At 44.8% G+C, this 16,681-nt stretch overlaps 1 protein-coding gene across 1 annotated transcript in view; it reads left to right on the forward strand.

Annotated features, from left to right (window-relative positions):
- Window positions 1-329: 329 nt before the first annotated feature.
- Window positions 330-16,681, forward strand: part of ror1 (receptor tyrosine kinase-like orphan receptor 1) — an 83,878-nt gene continuing 67,526 nt past the window's right edge. Inside the window, exon 1 of the mRNA XM_029001556.1 lies at window positions 330-698. Coding sequence (XP_028857389.1) covers window positions 608-698 — 91 coding nt within the window. The 5' untranslated portion in view covers window positions 330-607. The remainder of the gene's footprint in view (window positions 699-16,681) is intronic.

Genomic DNA, 16,681 nt, shown 5'->3' on the forward strand with positions numbered 1-16,681 from the left:
GGAGACACTCAGGGACACAATGGTAGTAAGTGGGATTTGAACCTGGGCCTTCTGGTTCATAGGCGAGGGTTTTACCCACTAGGCTACTACCACCCTATACTTTTCCCACCATTCTCCTTGGCTGCTCGCTTCTAAGTAGAAACTGAAGTCCCTGCTGGCATTTGGTAGAATTTGGTAAATACCACGGTCCAAGGTTCGGGGTTCGGTGTCCGAATCCAGCATCCACCCCTTCTCCACTCCCAGCAGCAGGTGGCGACACGTCAGCGCGGAAGGCGGGTTCGAGGAGGGCTGGATGCTGCGTGCTGGACGGTGGATGGAGGTGCCGCTGGTGGGGGGGTGTGTGTGCAGTCGGACCCGAGCGGAGCTGAGACGCGGCAGCGGCGGCGGAGAGAGACAGACTCGCCTTCCCTCACGCCGCACGCACGCACGCACGCACGCACGCACGCACGCACGCGCCAGCGCGCCGACAAGCCGCGCGGGTGAAGAGAGAGAGAGAGAGAGAGAGAGAGAGAGAGAAGAACTTCGCAAAACTCCCGAGCCGAACAAGAAGTGGATGTAAAAGTAAAAAAAAGCCGTCAGTTTGTAAAGAACCAGAGGGACGTACGAGATGCGGGCCGCAGCACCGGGAGGTCCGCTCAGCTTCCTCCGGGCCGCGGCGGTTCTGCACTTCTGCTGCTGCGGGTCGGCTTCTGCTCACGGTAAGGACCGTCTAAAACGAAGTGCGTCGCGGCGAGAAAGCGGAAAGTAGATCGATAATAAACAGAACGACGGAGCCGGTCGCCGAACGGGGACCTTCGTGATCGGGAGCGGCAGAAAGGCAGCGGGGCTTTAGGCGATTAAGCGGGCCAAACTTTGCTATCTGGCTGATGGGGAACAGAAGCCTCTTCATTTCTCCAGAACAATGCGTGTACTGTCATAATGCATACATTTCTGCAAACATAAAAAAACCCCCAAAAAACAGACTTCCAGTCGAGTCCATTTCCCATTTCCATGAATACAATCGAATTTTAACAAAATGATGGTCGTTTATAATTCGTAAATATAATAACAAAATGTAACAAATAACAGATTGGTCATGAATCCTCTTCATTAAAGAATTAGTGATGTTTATTTATTTATTACAACGTATATATTTAAAAACCATATATTCAGAAGTTGTATTAAAGGATAGCGCTGTAGTGTTTAAATATTTAAATGAAAGATTGCTGTTCTGCCTTGTAATAAGTCTTCTGTACGGCTCGTATCGAGTGAGGCGTCATCTTCATTATTTTTTAACTCCAGTGATCCGAACGATCTGTCCTATTTGATGCCGAGATCCCCACTTGACCTGTGAAGGTTTTTCTTTTCTTTTCTTGGGTCCCGGGGACGAGGCAGGTCCCCAGATGGGCTCAGTTTCCCAGCGGCATTGTGGGTCCAGAACGTGATACCGGTCGCGGCCCCGGCTCAGAGTTTGACCTCTTGGCTTATCTAAAGCAGTGTGGTGCTGCTCGCTTCCTGACTTCCAGTTTTGGGTTTTATTATAATTTTTTTTATTGCCGCTCTCAGAGTCAATAACGTTCAGAGCCCATAAAATGTGTCTGTGGAACATTTTTTAAATTTTTTTTTTTTTTATCGAAAGTTCCCTGTGCTGAAACAGAGACTTTGCCATCATTCCACCTCTGACTTAATAGCTGTTGGGTGACTATAAATCACTCGGGCGGAGCAGAACGTGTGCGGATTTCAGCAAGACAGAATGTTGACACTAAATGCACTTTACCTTCGGAAGGACGTAAAAAAATAAAGTAACACCACCACAGTGTCAGGCTCCGGCCCCCGCATCCGAAGTGGCGGTTCTGTTAGTCGGGCGGGAAGGCCTCGTTTCTTTTTTTAAAAGCCTTTGAGGACGTGTAGGAATGCGTGAGTGAAAATAACGTAAACCTACGAATCCACTTTTTAATATTCTTTTTTCTTTCCCTCCCTGTTGATCCGGTTACACGCGCGTTCTGTTAATCAGCACCGGGCAATAAATCAAGACGGACGTAAAATGTGTGTATGCGCCTTGTCAGGCTAAGTAATTACTACACTTGTGGGCCTTTTATTGCTAACCTGCACAGACCCTGCACATGGCGAATCGCAACGTTTTCTGTTATTAATCAGATTTGAATTAATAATTGTCATTTTCTGCTCAAGTGACGTCAGGCAAGAACTGAAATAAATTCCCGTATGAGCCCATCTGCTCTTCATCACGTCCGCGCGTTGCTTTCAGGCGCTTGTCTGTTTTGGTTTGTGATGTAGCAACAGGCCGGTATCTGATGGCCGTCGCTCGCTCCTCGCCGCTTGGTGAAGGCCGCGTGTAAAACGGCGCACACCTCGCCGGGTGAGTTTCCTTCAGATGGCAGATATGTCCGTCACCGCAGTTTCCTGGAGTGGAATGGCCGCGCTGTAAAAGGGCTTCTTATGTACGGCGGCGGAAAAGGGCCCCAGCCTGTACTCTACACTGGATCCCATTCACTATATAAACAGCTAATGGAATGACAAATGACTTTGGAGATTGTTTAGGCGTCCATTTAGATTGTTTCAGCTCCATTTATATGTCTTTTTTATCTTATGCAATGCTTCTTGCGACGTTCTTGTTTGGAAAGGGATTTTCTTAATGACTCTTATCAATGTCCCCCCATGAGTATCTACTACTCTGCCTTGATCTCTGCTTTTCCTTTGAAGGATGGACATAATGCAATAACATATCTTATCGCCTTAAACCAGTACTATCTATCCATAGAAGGAACGGTTTGTTGGTACAGACTGGTGCACACTACCCTTGACTATCGACACATTTCCTATTGTAGGGTAGCTGATTGATCAACGGGGAGTGGACTTTAGTTCACTGAAGTGACAATCTTCTGCTGCCGACTTGACTGGTAACTGAATGACCTTGATCGGGTGTATTTAATGTCACCATTAATATTTAACAAATCAAAGGTCTGTGGATGCAATATTTTTTCATTGGCTTAGATGACTTCTGGGAGTGACTCATCTTATTAATTATGCTTCCACCTTATGATTTGAGCAGTGGTTGGCCTGAAAGGTAAGGAATCAGACCCATTATTGGAAGGTTGCCGGGTCGAATCCCGATCCGCCAAGGTGCCACTGAGGTGCCACTGAGCAAAGGGTGATGGTTAAAAGCAGAGGACACATTTCACTGTGTGCACTCGGTGCTGTGCTGTGGTGTGTCACATGTGACAGCTAATCACTGTCACTTATTACATTATGTAACACACTGCAGACTGCTGCTTGTTGCTGAGGAACAGCTGGGTCAGGGATGCAAATATTGTATTGTGGAATCTAATTTAGATTTTTTTTTTTTACTTTACTCTTGCTAGAGGCACCATTGGGATAGTCATTGTAATAGCTCATGTATTTTTGGGTTGTTGTAAGGATGTAAGTATTAGTGCCGTAATTATTGAGGTCAAAATTTAACGTGTGTGAGTTATGCTGAGAAAAGCCCTTGATATTGTAACCACTTACGCCGTGTCCTTAAGGCAGAGCAGGAAGCATCACAGATCATTTTACAAGTTCTTCTGTTGAGCGCTGGAGCATCCACTTGAAATGAATTATAAAAGCTACGCATCACCCTGCCCCGCGGGCCCCTTCTGGGTTCATTTAGGAAATGAAAAGTCATTATTAGCAGAGAAGATCTGGATCTCAGCACACCTTATCAAACGACCAATTTCCCACAGACAACGTCTAGTCCATTTTAATGGCAGGCGACCGTGCTACCTCTGACTTGAAAGCAGGAGCGATGAAACATGGCTTTTTAATTTCTGCCGTAAATGTGTCAGCCTGAGTCTTTAAAGCTTGTTTGCATTGCATTAAGGGCTTAAGAAAACCCCTGTTGCAAGATGACTGGCAAATCTCTTGCCGCCCACAGTCGGCCCTTTGTATGTGCCACTCTCCCTAAGAGCTAATAAATACCCGACCTTTATAGCCCTTTCAGCCATAGATTAATATTTGCTTTTAAAAACTGAAAATTTAAGTGCAACCTATCGGCCATCGGAGACCCCGTCACAAACGACGGCACCTTTTAGAGCGCTCTCAATCGTGCACGTGGGCTCCTCCCCTTTTTACACCATCAAAGTTCACGTTCTAGGCGGCAGAATTCATGAAAACAGCTGGCCGGGGAGGCCAAGCAGAATTCTTTCAGTTTATTTCTGCAAGTCCAGAAGACATAAATAAACATTTCCCGTGTGCTACATCTGACACAGCGCCAGGAAAATGCAGCCGGTGACCACGATGGCCGCTGCACATGCACTCAGACGAACGAACGTGGATTTCTTTCCCCGTCAGACAGATACGATTTTGGCTGACACTCTTAGTATCATGTCATGCTCTGTTTTCCTCTTCTCCGCGCCGTCGGCCCCCATTCCGCTCGGCTTTTGGCCGCTCCTGTTCGAGTTGAGTGACAGCCGGCGCAGGCCGCCACGTCGGCTCCCGCTGCCCGGAATGGAAGGAGGAGAGCGGACTGACCTGCGCGCACATCATCACATTTATCAGACGCCCTTATCCAGAGCGACTTACAATCAGTAGTTACAGGGACAGTCCCCCCCTGGAGACACTATGGTAGTAAGTGGGATTTGAACCTAGATCTTCTGGTTCATAGGCGAGTGTCTCACCCACTAGGCCACTAGGCCACTACCATGGGTGGGCCACTACCACCCCATCATCACCCCAACATCATCTCGCTCGGAGAGACACAAAGCTCGGGAACTGCGGTGCGGCGCGAGAGGAAACACCTAATGTGCCTCCGGTCTTCTCGTCCCTGTATTTAGTCGTACGATTTATTCCTTCCAGTGACTTTGGCCAGTTATGACAGCGTTGAATTATTTTTCATTTTTCATGAGGAAAAATGAGAATTTTGACACATACGAGGGGCAATAGGTGTTTCTATTGAGGTCCTGAGATCTTCCTGGAAATCTTCACATCACTGCGGGATGCACATCATGCGGGATGCGAGCTAACTTCCATTCACTGAGACTGTCCCGAGCAGAACCCGACCGCTCGCATCACAGGAAATTAAATTTAACCGGCACTATGGAGCGCAGAGGAACGTTAAACCTAACGTTTCCTCGTCTTTCGAAGCGGGGGGGGGGGGGGGGGGGGGGGGCATTTTGGTGTACACCTGAGATTACGGGGGGGGTGGAAGAGGCTGACACCGACTGTCTGTGTGCGCTGAGGGGTGTCGACCCGATGACGAGTTCAAATTGGCTTCGCCTCTGCAGTAAGCCGTTTAGGAATTCGCTTAAGTTTATTTAACTCTCAGAAGTGTGTTTAACTTGCCTGGGCTTCATTGGTTGGTAATTATGATCAGTATCCATAGAAACTTTAATCCTGTTTGAGGCCGAAGCATGGAATTCTGAGCACTTTGAAGATTAGTGCTGCTAAATGGGTTTAAGCCAGAGCCAGTGTTTTAACAAGCTGCCTTTTAGCCACTGTGATGTCAGGATCTCTGAGGAACAGGAATGGATTTAGGGAAAAGCTGAGCTCTTCTAATTGTTTTGTCTTTGGCACACTTCTACTCATGTAGCTCCCTTCAGACAAACGTGTACTTCACATTCACATTCAAATTTTTCTTTATTCCAAGGGTTCCTGGTGTAGACCACAATGCAACGTCATGTTTTTATTTTTTTGGTAGATATTGTACCCATATATTAATTGGCTCCATCTTTTTTATACCTATATTTCTTTTCCACCATATTTTAAGAAGAGCTCTTCATAGGTCAGTCTGCCTTCGCTTTAATGCAATAATTTTTTTAAGGCATTTACTGAGTCACTTCTCTGCCACCTTCTCCATTCCACCTTCACCTTATTTTGTGTTTAAATGGACTGATGGTAGCTTACTGTCGGACACCAGCCCCAGTTCACTCCGCCACTTCATTCTGCCTCAGAACTATGTTGCCAGTTTTGGAAAATGGGGGAAAGGAGGGGGCTCCATTATTATTATTATTATTATTTATTTTTTTGCGTTTTGTAATAATTGTCCCAGAATTTCAGCCCTTTGACTACAATTTCCCTCTCGGACTCCTCCGCAGTCTGCCAGTGTAACTCTCTCCTGTTTACCCCGCTTAAGTGGCGGCAGCGCCAGGCCTCTTCACTCTCTCGCCCTGCGGTGAGGGGAAAATGGCTTGCCCGACCACACTAGCCAGAGAATCCTGAAATAAAAAGCTCAATTTCCCAAATTTTCTCTGATCATCAGCCAAGTGGGCCACAGTGCGCAATGACTCCTCAGATCAGCTATGTGCCGATGTTGTAGGGGCACCGTGATGCCAGGGGCCGAGTATGAGGCCTTGAGAAGGTGGAGCGCCTTTGCCCATCCTAAAAACTACCGCTTCAACTCGCAACTCCACATATCTAAACTATTTTCATTCATTTAAAAAAATCATTTAGTCAGCTATGCTATTCATTTAATTACCAGCATGGTTTTTACATTATATGCCTTACATGGCACAGCAATTACACATTCACAACCAGACAAATCCAAATTATAATCTGATTTATTTTGATATACCCTGATTTATTTTTTTAAAAGAATGACTTTCGGGATGCTGAGGCAGTGGTTACATGACAGAAGCTGATGGCAGCATTAATGGCAAATAATGTCATTCTTCATTGAGATTCATGAATTGTGTTTTAATGTATAATTTCTGCAAAAAATTATTTTTAGATGGGATTATTTGAGATGCCACAGATTCCACCCTCAAAAGAGTTCCTGGCCTAAAGCTGAATTTGACTGCAGTTCACTGTTCACCATGGCTGTAGAAGGCCACTTCTGTGTTTGCCTCTGGTGAGGTCCTCTCTGGTGGGAAATTTATTCTGCGGCATGAGGAATGCCACTCTGGCGAGCACAGAATTTCAGAGGTGGATAAAAATCTTTGGAAGCGATGAGGGCAAAATTTTACCTGGTTCAAAAGAGCTTTCTTTTTCTTCAGATTTCCACTTATTTCATTTCCTTTTGGGTTTCTGTCAGGTCTGGCACTGCCTTTTCATCCTTTTTTTTTACTCTTGAACATGCACCAGGTTATGCCCTTTGGTCATGGTGCTGCTCCACTACTCAGGCAGGCAAAGGCAGCATCTCACCCCTAAAGTCCCTTGTTTCACTCCCGCGGGGAGTGAAAAAGACAAAGACACAGCAACAAAAAAGCAGAAAGAAGAGACATGAAAAAGTATAACTGTGTTTTTCCAGTCTCCCACTGAGAAAAGCCATTAAGTCCGACGGCAGCAGAAAGGAGGGAAATGTATGGCAGGTGTGTAGGGATCAGCGAGCCAGTAAAAAGAAACAAGAGAATCTGCGAAAACCCGAGGAATCAATCTATACTGAGTTGCAGTTTGATGACAGTGCACTATAAACTACTCTGTAGCACCGACTTGCTCCCTCGGAAACTGAGTTAAAGTCACTGCTTATTCCTTCTGTAACCTGAATGTTTGTTAAGCAACATCAATGGATTATTGATAGAATTCATATTTATATAATGAATAAAGCTGAACCCAATTTAGTCTACTTGTCCCTATATGAATGAAATGGGTGTGTTAAGCATTAATTTAATACAGTGTATTAAAGGCCATAAAGAATCAAGCAATTTTTCAAAATGTTTTTTCCACTTTATAAATGCACTTTGACTTTTGAGAATTGCAGCATTTGCCTTGTGCTGCATCTGTCGAATGTGCATCTTCAAGAGCTGAACTGGGATGGACCCATGTGGGTGTGCATGGAGACACGAGGAATGCCACAGGCCAGTGACTACTGTAACCTACCCTGCATCTCCACCCTGTTAAAAACCCAGTGATCGCTTCTTCTGAGAGGCCATAAGGAGATTAGGGCCACCCTCAAAATGAGATCTGATCAATGTGGCCTTTCCCTCTTACAGTCCACTCAAATTTCAGCCAGAATGGACGGGGCATGTTCTCTAGCACCAGCACCCACACGCTGCTTTGATGGTGAAAGGAGCTAATGAATTTCATTGAAATAATCCAAAACAGCTTTTGAAGGTAAAACAAAGATATAAAGGACACAATTGTGGTGAAATTCACATTGATGTTTCGGGGTCAGAAAATGAAAAGTTAGTGCCTTACTAAAGAGATAAAAAAAGATAATGTGTGCCCAATGTGTTCAAATCCCACTTACTACCATTGTGTCCCTGAGCAAGACACTTAACCCTGGGTGTCTCCAGGGGGGGACTGTCCCTGTAACTACTGACTGTAAGTCGCCCTGGAAAAGGGCTTCTGATAAATGCTGGAAATGTAAATGTGTTCCTCCTGGCAGAAACACACGGCTGGGTAGGGAGACCACTATGTGCACTCTGGATTATTATAATTTGACTCCTGCTTGGTCGGGTCAGTGATATGGAATTGCTGCCTGTGCCCAGGGAGTGTGCCTGGCATGGCTCATTACTGTTGCTGCACGACATAAATCAGACCTAAACACGACTTTATTTTTTGCCTTGGAGTGGGCTAAGTGGTTAAATTAAGGACATTATTTATTTAAAGAAATACGTGGCTTTGCTGGTTAGGTTTCATGCATCCTGCGGATAGAAGACAATGTAGCTTCTTGATTTTGTACATTGTATTTATTTTAGTTGAGTTGTTGAATCCTATAGTGACACTATAGTGTTTCAGACTAATGGTTATAAAAAAATGGCGATTAAATATTACATTTTGGTAATAGCTTATCGCTTGCAGTATAAATGTATAAACATCATTTTCATCAGCATAGTGAGAAAGGATATTAGACGCAACAGAAGTAGCTTTTGCCATCTTTGTGCCCTGCTGTGTCTCACAGTCCCGGGCCTGGATGCCCAGGTACCTATGCCCCTTCTTAACAGCCAGGAACCACTGGCGAGTGGAATCGTTGGTGTTGATTGTTTTTTTTTTAAAGGCAGTATCTTGGCAAAAACCCTTGGCAGGGTTTTTTATTTAACTCTTAAGACATTTTCTGATGACATTAAACCCCTTATTGCAAGTTCTAAATAACCGTCAGCACTTTGCAGGCACGAACAGTTCCAGGTAAATTCAGTGCTATTCTAACCTTTTGTTCTGTTGCGAAAGGTGGAAGGAGCATGTGGAGCTTTACAGTGTTTCACATCTCGAAGGTGGTCTTGGACCGGGCCCAGTGTCTCTGGGGCAGCTCGTAATGGGAAAGCAATTAGCAGTGGTTTCACAGAGAAGGCAGATATGTGGAATAACAAAGCGCATGTGGGTCGCCAGGGTCCATGTTGGTGCTGGTAATTCTCCCCTACGTTCATCTGCCATAGATAAACACCCACATCTCTCTCGGCCACCGACTGCAGGCTCCTTTCAACTCTGTTTTCTTTAGTCTGTCATTAGTAAGAAAAAGAGACACAAGCCATTACCATCTCATGTACTGTATATTTGTCCCGAGCATTAAGACTGTTTCCCTTACATGTTCAGAATCAGAAAAAGTCAAAGGAACAGAAGAACAAAAGTGTCTGTAATATGTTTGTTTTTACAGTAATTATGATAATTAGGGAGAGTATATGTACATTTCATGTTTTTTTATTGTGTGTGGGACATGATAAGCCATTAATTTGCAGTGCTCTGCTTTTTGTGCAAGAATTACGCGATTGTGCTCATTTCACGTGCTATGAGCCATGACTGATGTAATAATGTGTGCACTTGTGAAGATTCTGGAATCACTGGAACCTCTAGGGACAAATCAGTCTGAAAATATTTCCCCCTTGTCTTCATGATCCAACTCTCTGCCTTTGACTAGATCTTTTTGGAGCTTTCTGGCTCTTATGATGACTGTTTCTGTGTTCGGAGCCGTCTGTGAGGTCTTGATGTTTACCTAACTCTTACGTGCAATAAGTCACGCTCTCATAACTTTAACAGTGCCTGCCCTTTGCACACTATCCTAAACTACATCCAAATTCCCTACACTGATGTGGGTTGGAAAAACTCCTACCAACACCGGATGGCTTGTCAGCTGACCCATTATAGCGATTTAATATGAGTGCAAAGCTTGTCGGGAGAGCCATTTTCACCACTTCTGGATGAAGCCCGCCGGTCAGGAGAAAATGATGTGAAGCATATTTCACTGCACCACAGAGGAGGTGAAACAGCTTCACTTTCAATCAGGACATTCTACAGTCTTGTGGTGTTTTTTTTCCAGCACTTTACTTCTGTTGTACTGGACAGTAGCCTAAAATCATCTTAGCATTGCGTAGTGGTTCCTCACCTCCGCCTCCTTCAGACTCCTCACCTCATCCCCGGATTCCGTCGTCCCAGTGCCGTGGAGGAAATGGGCACCTTAGCCGGGGTTATTTTCGGCACATTTGTCTATCAAAGTGGAGATCAGAGGGAGATCTGGGGAGCTTTCCGCTTTTTTCCCCTTGCCTGCGGTGTCAAGCTTTTGTGACTGCCAGCTGGTGAACAGCAGCACCAGGCTGTTTAATTTTACCGCTTACTGTTCATTTGCTCCTACTTTTTAAACATTAAAACTGTAAAAGCAAAACTCAACGCAAAAATATACTATTATTTAAATGCTTTGTTTCAAGAAATGTAATTTTTATTACAACAATATACAGTACAGGCCACACTCATTCAATGTGTTTTCTTTATTTTCATGACCATTTACAGTGTTACATTCTCGCTGAAGGCATCAAAGCAGTAATCAGAGCAAAGGGCGGCTATTTTGAAGAAACTAGAATATAAAACATGTTTTCAGTTATTTCCCCCTTTTTTGATAAGTACATAACTCCACATGTGTTCATTCATAGTTTTGATGCCTTCAGTGAGAATCTACCAAAGGAAATGGTCATGAAAATAAAGGAAACACATTGAATGAGAAGGTGGGTCCAAACTTTTGTCCTATACTGTAAATCTGTGATGAGTCCCCACCCTGCTCCCAATTTCCCATGTTGGGCTCCGGCAGGAATAAGAGGTTATGGAAAGTGAGCAAACAGACCAGACATACTAGCGACATTTCACCAGTTTCTTACTGGTCTGATTCGTACATGGCTAGGGTCCATCCTGGGCCTTGTGACCAAACGGAACACGCACGGTTTCCTCTGAGATTTAGTGAGGGGCGCCCAGCGCACTAAGATTTAAGAGCGGCCCAGGCCGTGTAAATATAGCTGTGTCTCGTTTCACACCAATTTGGAGCTGACCGCCAGCGACATGATTCAGTTACTCAACTGTGTTTTCAAGAAAAGAAAAAAGAAAAGAAAAGATTGTTAGGTTCACAGAACATTGAAAGCAGCTGGATTCCTGCAGTCAGAGTAGCCAAGAGGGAAAAGGGAAGGAAACAGAAAATGATGCATCCAAAAGTGCAAATTAAAAAAAAGAAAGAAATTATCCTTTTTTTAAAAAAAACCTCTTGGCTTATGGTGTATGCAGGTCCATCACCTGAGGCATGAACATGCAAACTTGCCTGTGATAAACCTGCATATCCAACCTGGCAACAGCCAAAGTAAACAGCGTGACGGAGGGAAAGAAAAAGACAGCCCCTTTATCTCACCCTCTCACATAACATGTGCCTTCAGACTGACGGTTTTCATTTGGCCATCGGCACGGTTAACACAGAGCTGATGGGGACCGAAGAAAAAAGGAGAGAGGGGGCTAAAAGAAAAGCCGCAGCGCTCTTCCGTCTGCGGAGGCGTACGTTCTCTGACACCGCTTTAAACAAACCGCGGGCCGGCCGAAGACAAACAGCCACTCGAGACTGTTACCACTGAGGACGGGCCGGGAGATCCATCACGTTTCGGAAATGGTGAATTAAAAGCGGGGAGAGGGGGGACTTCACTGAGGTTCGGAGGGGGAGTGGGGGGGAGATAAAATGGGTGTTCATCTTGGCGAGTGATCCTGGTCCCCACCTTCCCACAGCCAACCAACAGAGGGTCTTCTATAGACGCACCCCACGTTCCTATTCTACAGTTGTGAGAGTCTTGACCTAAGCAAGAGCCTTCATAACAAGCAGTGTGTGTGTGTGTGTGTGTGTGTGTGTAGCTCTGTGAAGTTTTTTGGGGGGAGAGTCCCATGCTGCTCTGGACGTTTTGGCTTTTGAGGGGTTGAGGGGCCACAGCCCTTGTGCCTGTGGGGCGTCGAGGGGCCACTGTGCAGAGGAGGGGGACAGAGAGGCAGCTCAAGCAGAAAGACGTGTTGGGGTTAAGTGGAGGCAGGTGTTCACAGTGGATCCACAGTGGATCTTTCACCGCCGCTCATCCATCCGACCTCTCTCCTCTAGTGAAGGCCATTCACATCCCACATACAACATACCCGCAGAATGGCAGCAGCAGACATTTTTACCAAATTTCTTTTCCACATTTCGGGAAAAGCATGTGTCTTCAGTATTTAGACTAGATTTGAGGCTTTTTACTCTAATTCCGTACAGATGGGATTTTCTTTCCAATTTCTTCCCCACATTTGACCAATTTTAGACACTTACGTCAAAGTATATTAAATTAATTGGCAGAAAAAGAAAAGTATCCACTACACTTATTTCAAGCCTAAAATCACAAACAATGTTCCAATGAGATTAAATAGACCCTTACAGAAAAACCCCACACTCCAGGTTCATGGAAGTAAATAATTAGTCTATTTTTAACCTTCAAATATTTGTACATTTTTGTATAATAGGAAATTTCAGTCTGTAAATCTGACTTCTATACCTATCTCCATCTTTCTCAACTGTACCCATTATTATAAAAGAGCCCTTTTTACATTTAAACAGGGAAAATCTGTGATTTTTGGTGTGAGGAGGGGTGCTCAAATTCTAATGCCGAAATTTGAGTCATTTCATATTACCATTAACATTCAAATATGTCTAGTATAGAGGATTGACAGTAGTTGCTGTCAGTTGCTTTTGGCCAGCAGAGGAGGAATAACATTATTCTGCCCTGAAGTAAAAGACTCATTCTAAATCCAGAACATCTTTGTAAAAAATGTTGAGCGTGTTCGGTACAACACAAAGCTGCCTTTGTAAGAAAGAGCACTCCGGAATGAATTTCTCACTCTGCGCACTGTATTTCGATCCAGTAGAGTTTTTTTGGCGGCTCCTGGAAGACCCCCCACTTTTGCACCAACCCACCTTGCTTTTAATATGCCAACGTTCTTCAAGCGTTCTTCAAGCATTTCTGCAAATGTTTGAAGAGTAAACAAGGGTGTCACAAGATGTGCCCTATTTCATGAGTTGAATGGTTAATTGTGCATGTATACGGCAGTGTAGTGCACAGAAATGCTTTCATTTACAAAACTGATTGTATTGATAACGTACAAGAGGGATGCTTTGTGTTTAACATCTACTGTATTCAACTGCAATAAATTGGACAATTATGCACATGACCAGAACTGGAGACCTTTTGCATCAGTTGGTTTCCTTCCACAACAAGAATATTTGTCACATAGCAGAATGGCATAAAAATAGCCTCTGCATATCCCAGGATAGAGGTAGCGTTGCTTCCGAAGTCACGCAGGAAACCCCCAGTGCTGTTTTTTTCTGATGTGTCGTAATCAGAATGAGGGATAAACATGTCACGCAGGAATGCACGTCTGAGGTACCCATGTCCGCCTGAGCGGACAGGAGAGCGTTCGGATAAGAGGGTCTGCTGACACACTTAACCCGCCCGCGGTCTGAAAAGTCCCAGGTTTGGGCAGTCGAGTGCCAGCCTACGCCGCGCCACTGCCGGCAGATGCCAGACACTTGAAGCGGCCCTCAGGATAAACGTCCCAGAGTTCCCTGCGATAAGGCGAGGAACGCAGGCCTTCGGGAAACACACTCTTGACTCTAGTGTTTTGGCCCTGGAGGGCTTTTCAGGCCGCTCTCTTTTTAGCAACTGGAGGCAGCCCTGTCAGATTACGGCGGAAGGGTCCCAATAATGTGTTGCCCATAAATTAGGTCCGAGAGATTAGCTTGTTATCTGGAGACTTGGGCCACTCTGGTTTTCATTTCTCGGGCCTGGATAAGCTAAACTGATTCCTTTTTTGACCACTCAATCACGAGCAGACCTCTGGGGGTAAAGCCAGTGGTGATAAAAAGGCTGTGACCCAAAACACAGTTGTGTGTGAGTGTGTTTTCATACGGATGTGTGTGTCTGAAAAGGCTGCTGCTCAGACTGGATATGTGAAATAGACGGCGTGTGTGTGTGTGTATGTGTGTGTGTGTGTGTTCCTGCCTGTAAGCTTTTGTCCTTATCACACAGAGGCAGACGGCGAGGTGAAGAGGTGGGATCTGCAGGGATTTTGAGGGGTTTGGAACAGCGCCTGCCCGTGTGGAGTGGAAGGGGGTAAAAATAGTCAGGAAGATATGGCATAAGAGCAGCGAGGGTCCCACGACAACACTGAGAAGCGAATTCAACAGCCCATTACTCAGGGTCCTGGCATGTTGACCCGTGGCGTGGGTGGGAGTGAGGAAAAATGGCCGAGGGTCTCGGCAGGGCTGCTGAACGTGCCACCCAGATGCCAGATGCTTTTAAACCAGTCACCAGATTCCTGCCGACCGCCTGGGTCTGATGGCGGGAGAGCTAACCTCGTTAGCTAACATGCTAACCTCGGTGTAATTAGGTAACGGCGGTTTTGAAGAAAGCCGCGTATGTTAAACATCATGCCACTATGGAATTTGGGGGATATGTTATTGGACTGTAAAACACACACGCACACACACACACACACACACACACACACACACACACACACACACACACATTATACATGCTTCCTTATGTGAGGAGCCGGGGCACCCGGCTCATGAAGGATTACTGGTGTTTGGTGTTGTTGTGTTGGTCAGAGGTGCACGACCTGCAACAGGTTCACAGAAGCAATAATGATGGCGCCGTGTGAAACGGGGGGGATTAGTGCCATACAGGAAAAACAAGCAGGGAGGCAGGAATGCCGACTCCCGGGTAGTTCCCCGAAAAGGACTTTTCCATGGCTACAGGTACCTTAGCCATCCTAAGTCGTGGATATCCTCTGTTTATGCACCAGAAGGGTCGTGCAGATTAAGGTGGCTGGCATTTGCCTGATTAAAACGACCTTTTTGTTTAAGCTATGGGCTCGTAGCACTGAGAGAACCAAAGGCCTTACTGTGGCAGGAACAGAGCCAAGACCTGTATAATCATGTCACACACACACACACACACACACACACACACACACACACACACAAACATTGTGTGTTGTAAAAGGAGGCAGTTTACATACAGATGGAATGCAGATCTTTATCTCTGTATCAGAGCTGGGTTGCTTTTGTCTGGAGCAGATATTGTCAGCAGGAATCAGATTCTTAGGGCATAATGCTGAAGAACTTTTGCCTCTATTGCGCTTAATCTACAGTAAGACGTACAGATGTAACATACAAATGCCTGTTCTTGAACAAACAAATGTAACCTTACTGTATAAAGGTGTAGGCCTACAGGCACTGAACTACTCAAAGCAACAATTTTGGATGACCCTGTATACATTTTTCCAAGATGGAAATTGTGATTCAAATGTCCAAAATCCCATGTGGCTACCTTTACAGGTCCAGAAGGATATCACAATATCACGTTTTATTAATACGTCTGAGTCATTCAGGGATATTTTCCTGGCTCTGTGTAGGACTCTGCGTGGCGAATTGGGAGTGTTCAGGAACCAGAAGGCTTGAAAGTAGTGCTGCACGATTAATCTAATTGCAATCGTAATCGCGATGTCAGTCTGTGCGATTACATGAACGCAAAAAGCTGCGATTTAAATGATTAGTACATAGATTGGATCGGATATGTTGCCAATCCATTCTCTCATTCTTTCAAAGTTGGCGAGCTGACTGAAGTCTCACATATCACATCGCACATCTCAGTCGGATGTGACGTGTTTGGTCACATGACTTTCGATTCGGAGACATATGGGTAGACGGCGCATGACGCGCTGCATCGTACGTCAACGCCGCCGCCATATTGCGATAGGCTCTGCTGTGGCGTGAAGCATATACATGTCTATGGAGAGAAGTGCATAAAAATGCCTCACTCTTGTGCTGCTTGGGGCTGTACAAACTGCTGTGCGCTCCAAACCAGATCCCGGGGATTACATTTCATAGGTAAGGCTGGACAATTGTTTTGAATATATTTGGCCATTATAAAATCCTGTTTTATAAGTCTTAACCTTAGATAAGCTAGGCTAAGCTAGCGAAGCTTTCCTGTGTTCAAGTCAGCCTCCAAACAACGTTTTGGCTAAACGTAGGCATTAACTATTTAGACTGTTCTTAGCTGTTTAGTTAACTTTTTTCAAACTTTGAAGGTTTCCTAAAGAAATTCACCTCAGTTTACAAATCTTAACCTTAGCTAAGCTAGCAAAGCTATGCATCCCTGTGTTCAAGTCAGCCTCCAAAAAACGTAAGAATTATAATACGGGATTTTATAATGGCCAAATATAATCAAAACAGTTGTTTAGCCTTACCATGGTTTCTCGTTCGACAGTAATGTAAAAGAGTGATTATTTTTTTTGGTGATTATTTAATATTTTTGGTGATTATTTTATATTTGTAGAATATTGTATTTTGAAAGCACTGGGCATTTCAGGTTGTTATATGTTTCACTTTGAAATTAAACATTTCACTATTAGTATGCAACTTTTCATTGATATACAAGCAAGTGTCCTTATCACAATATTGATCTCAATAATCGCAATATGTCTTTTCCCCCAAATCGTGCAGCCCTTCTTGAAA

The sequence above is a fragment of the Denticeps clupeoides genome, chromosome 13 (assembly GCF_900700375.1).
Source record: "Denticeps clupeoides chromosome 13, fDenClu1.1, whole genome shotgun sequence".
In the NCBI taxonomy this organism is placed as follows: Eukaryota; Metazoa; Chordata; class Actinopteri; order Clupeiformes; family Denticipitidae; genus Denticeps; species Denticeps clupeoides.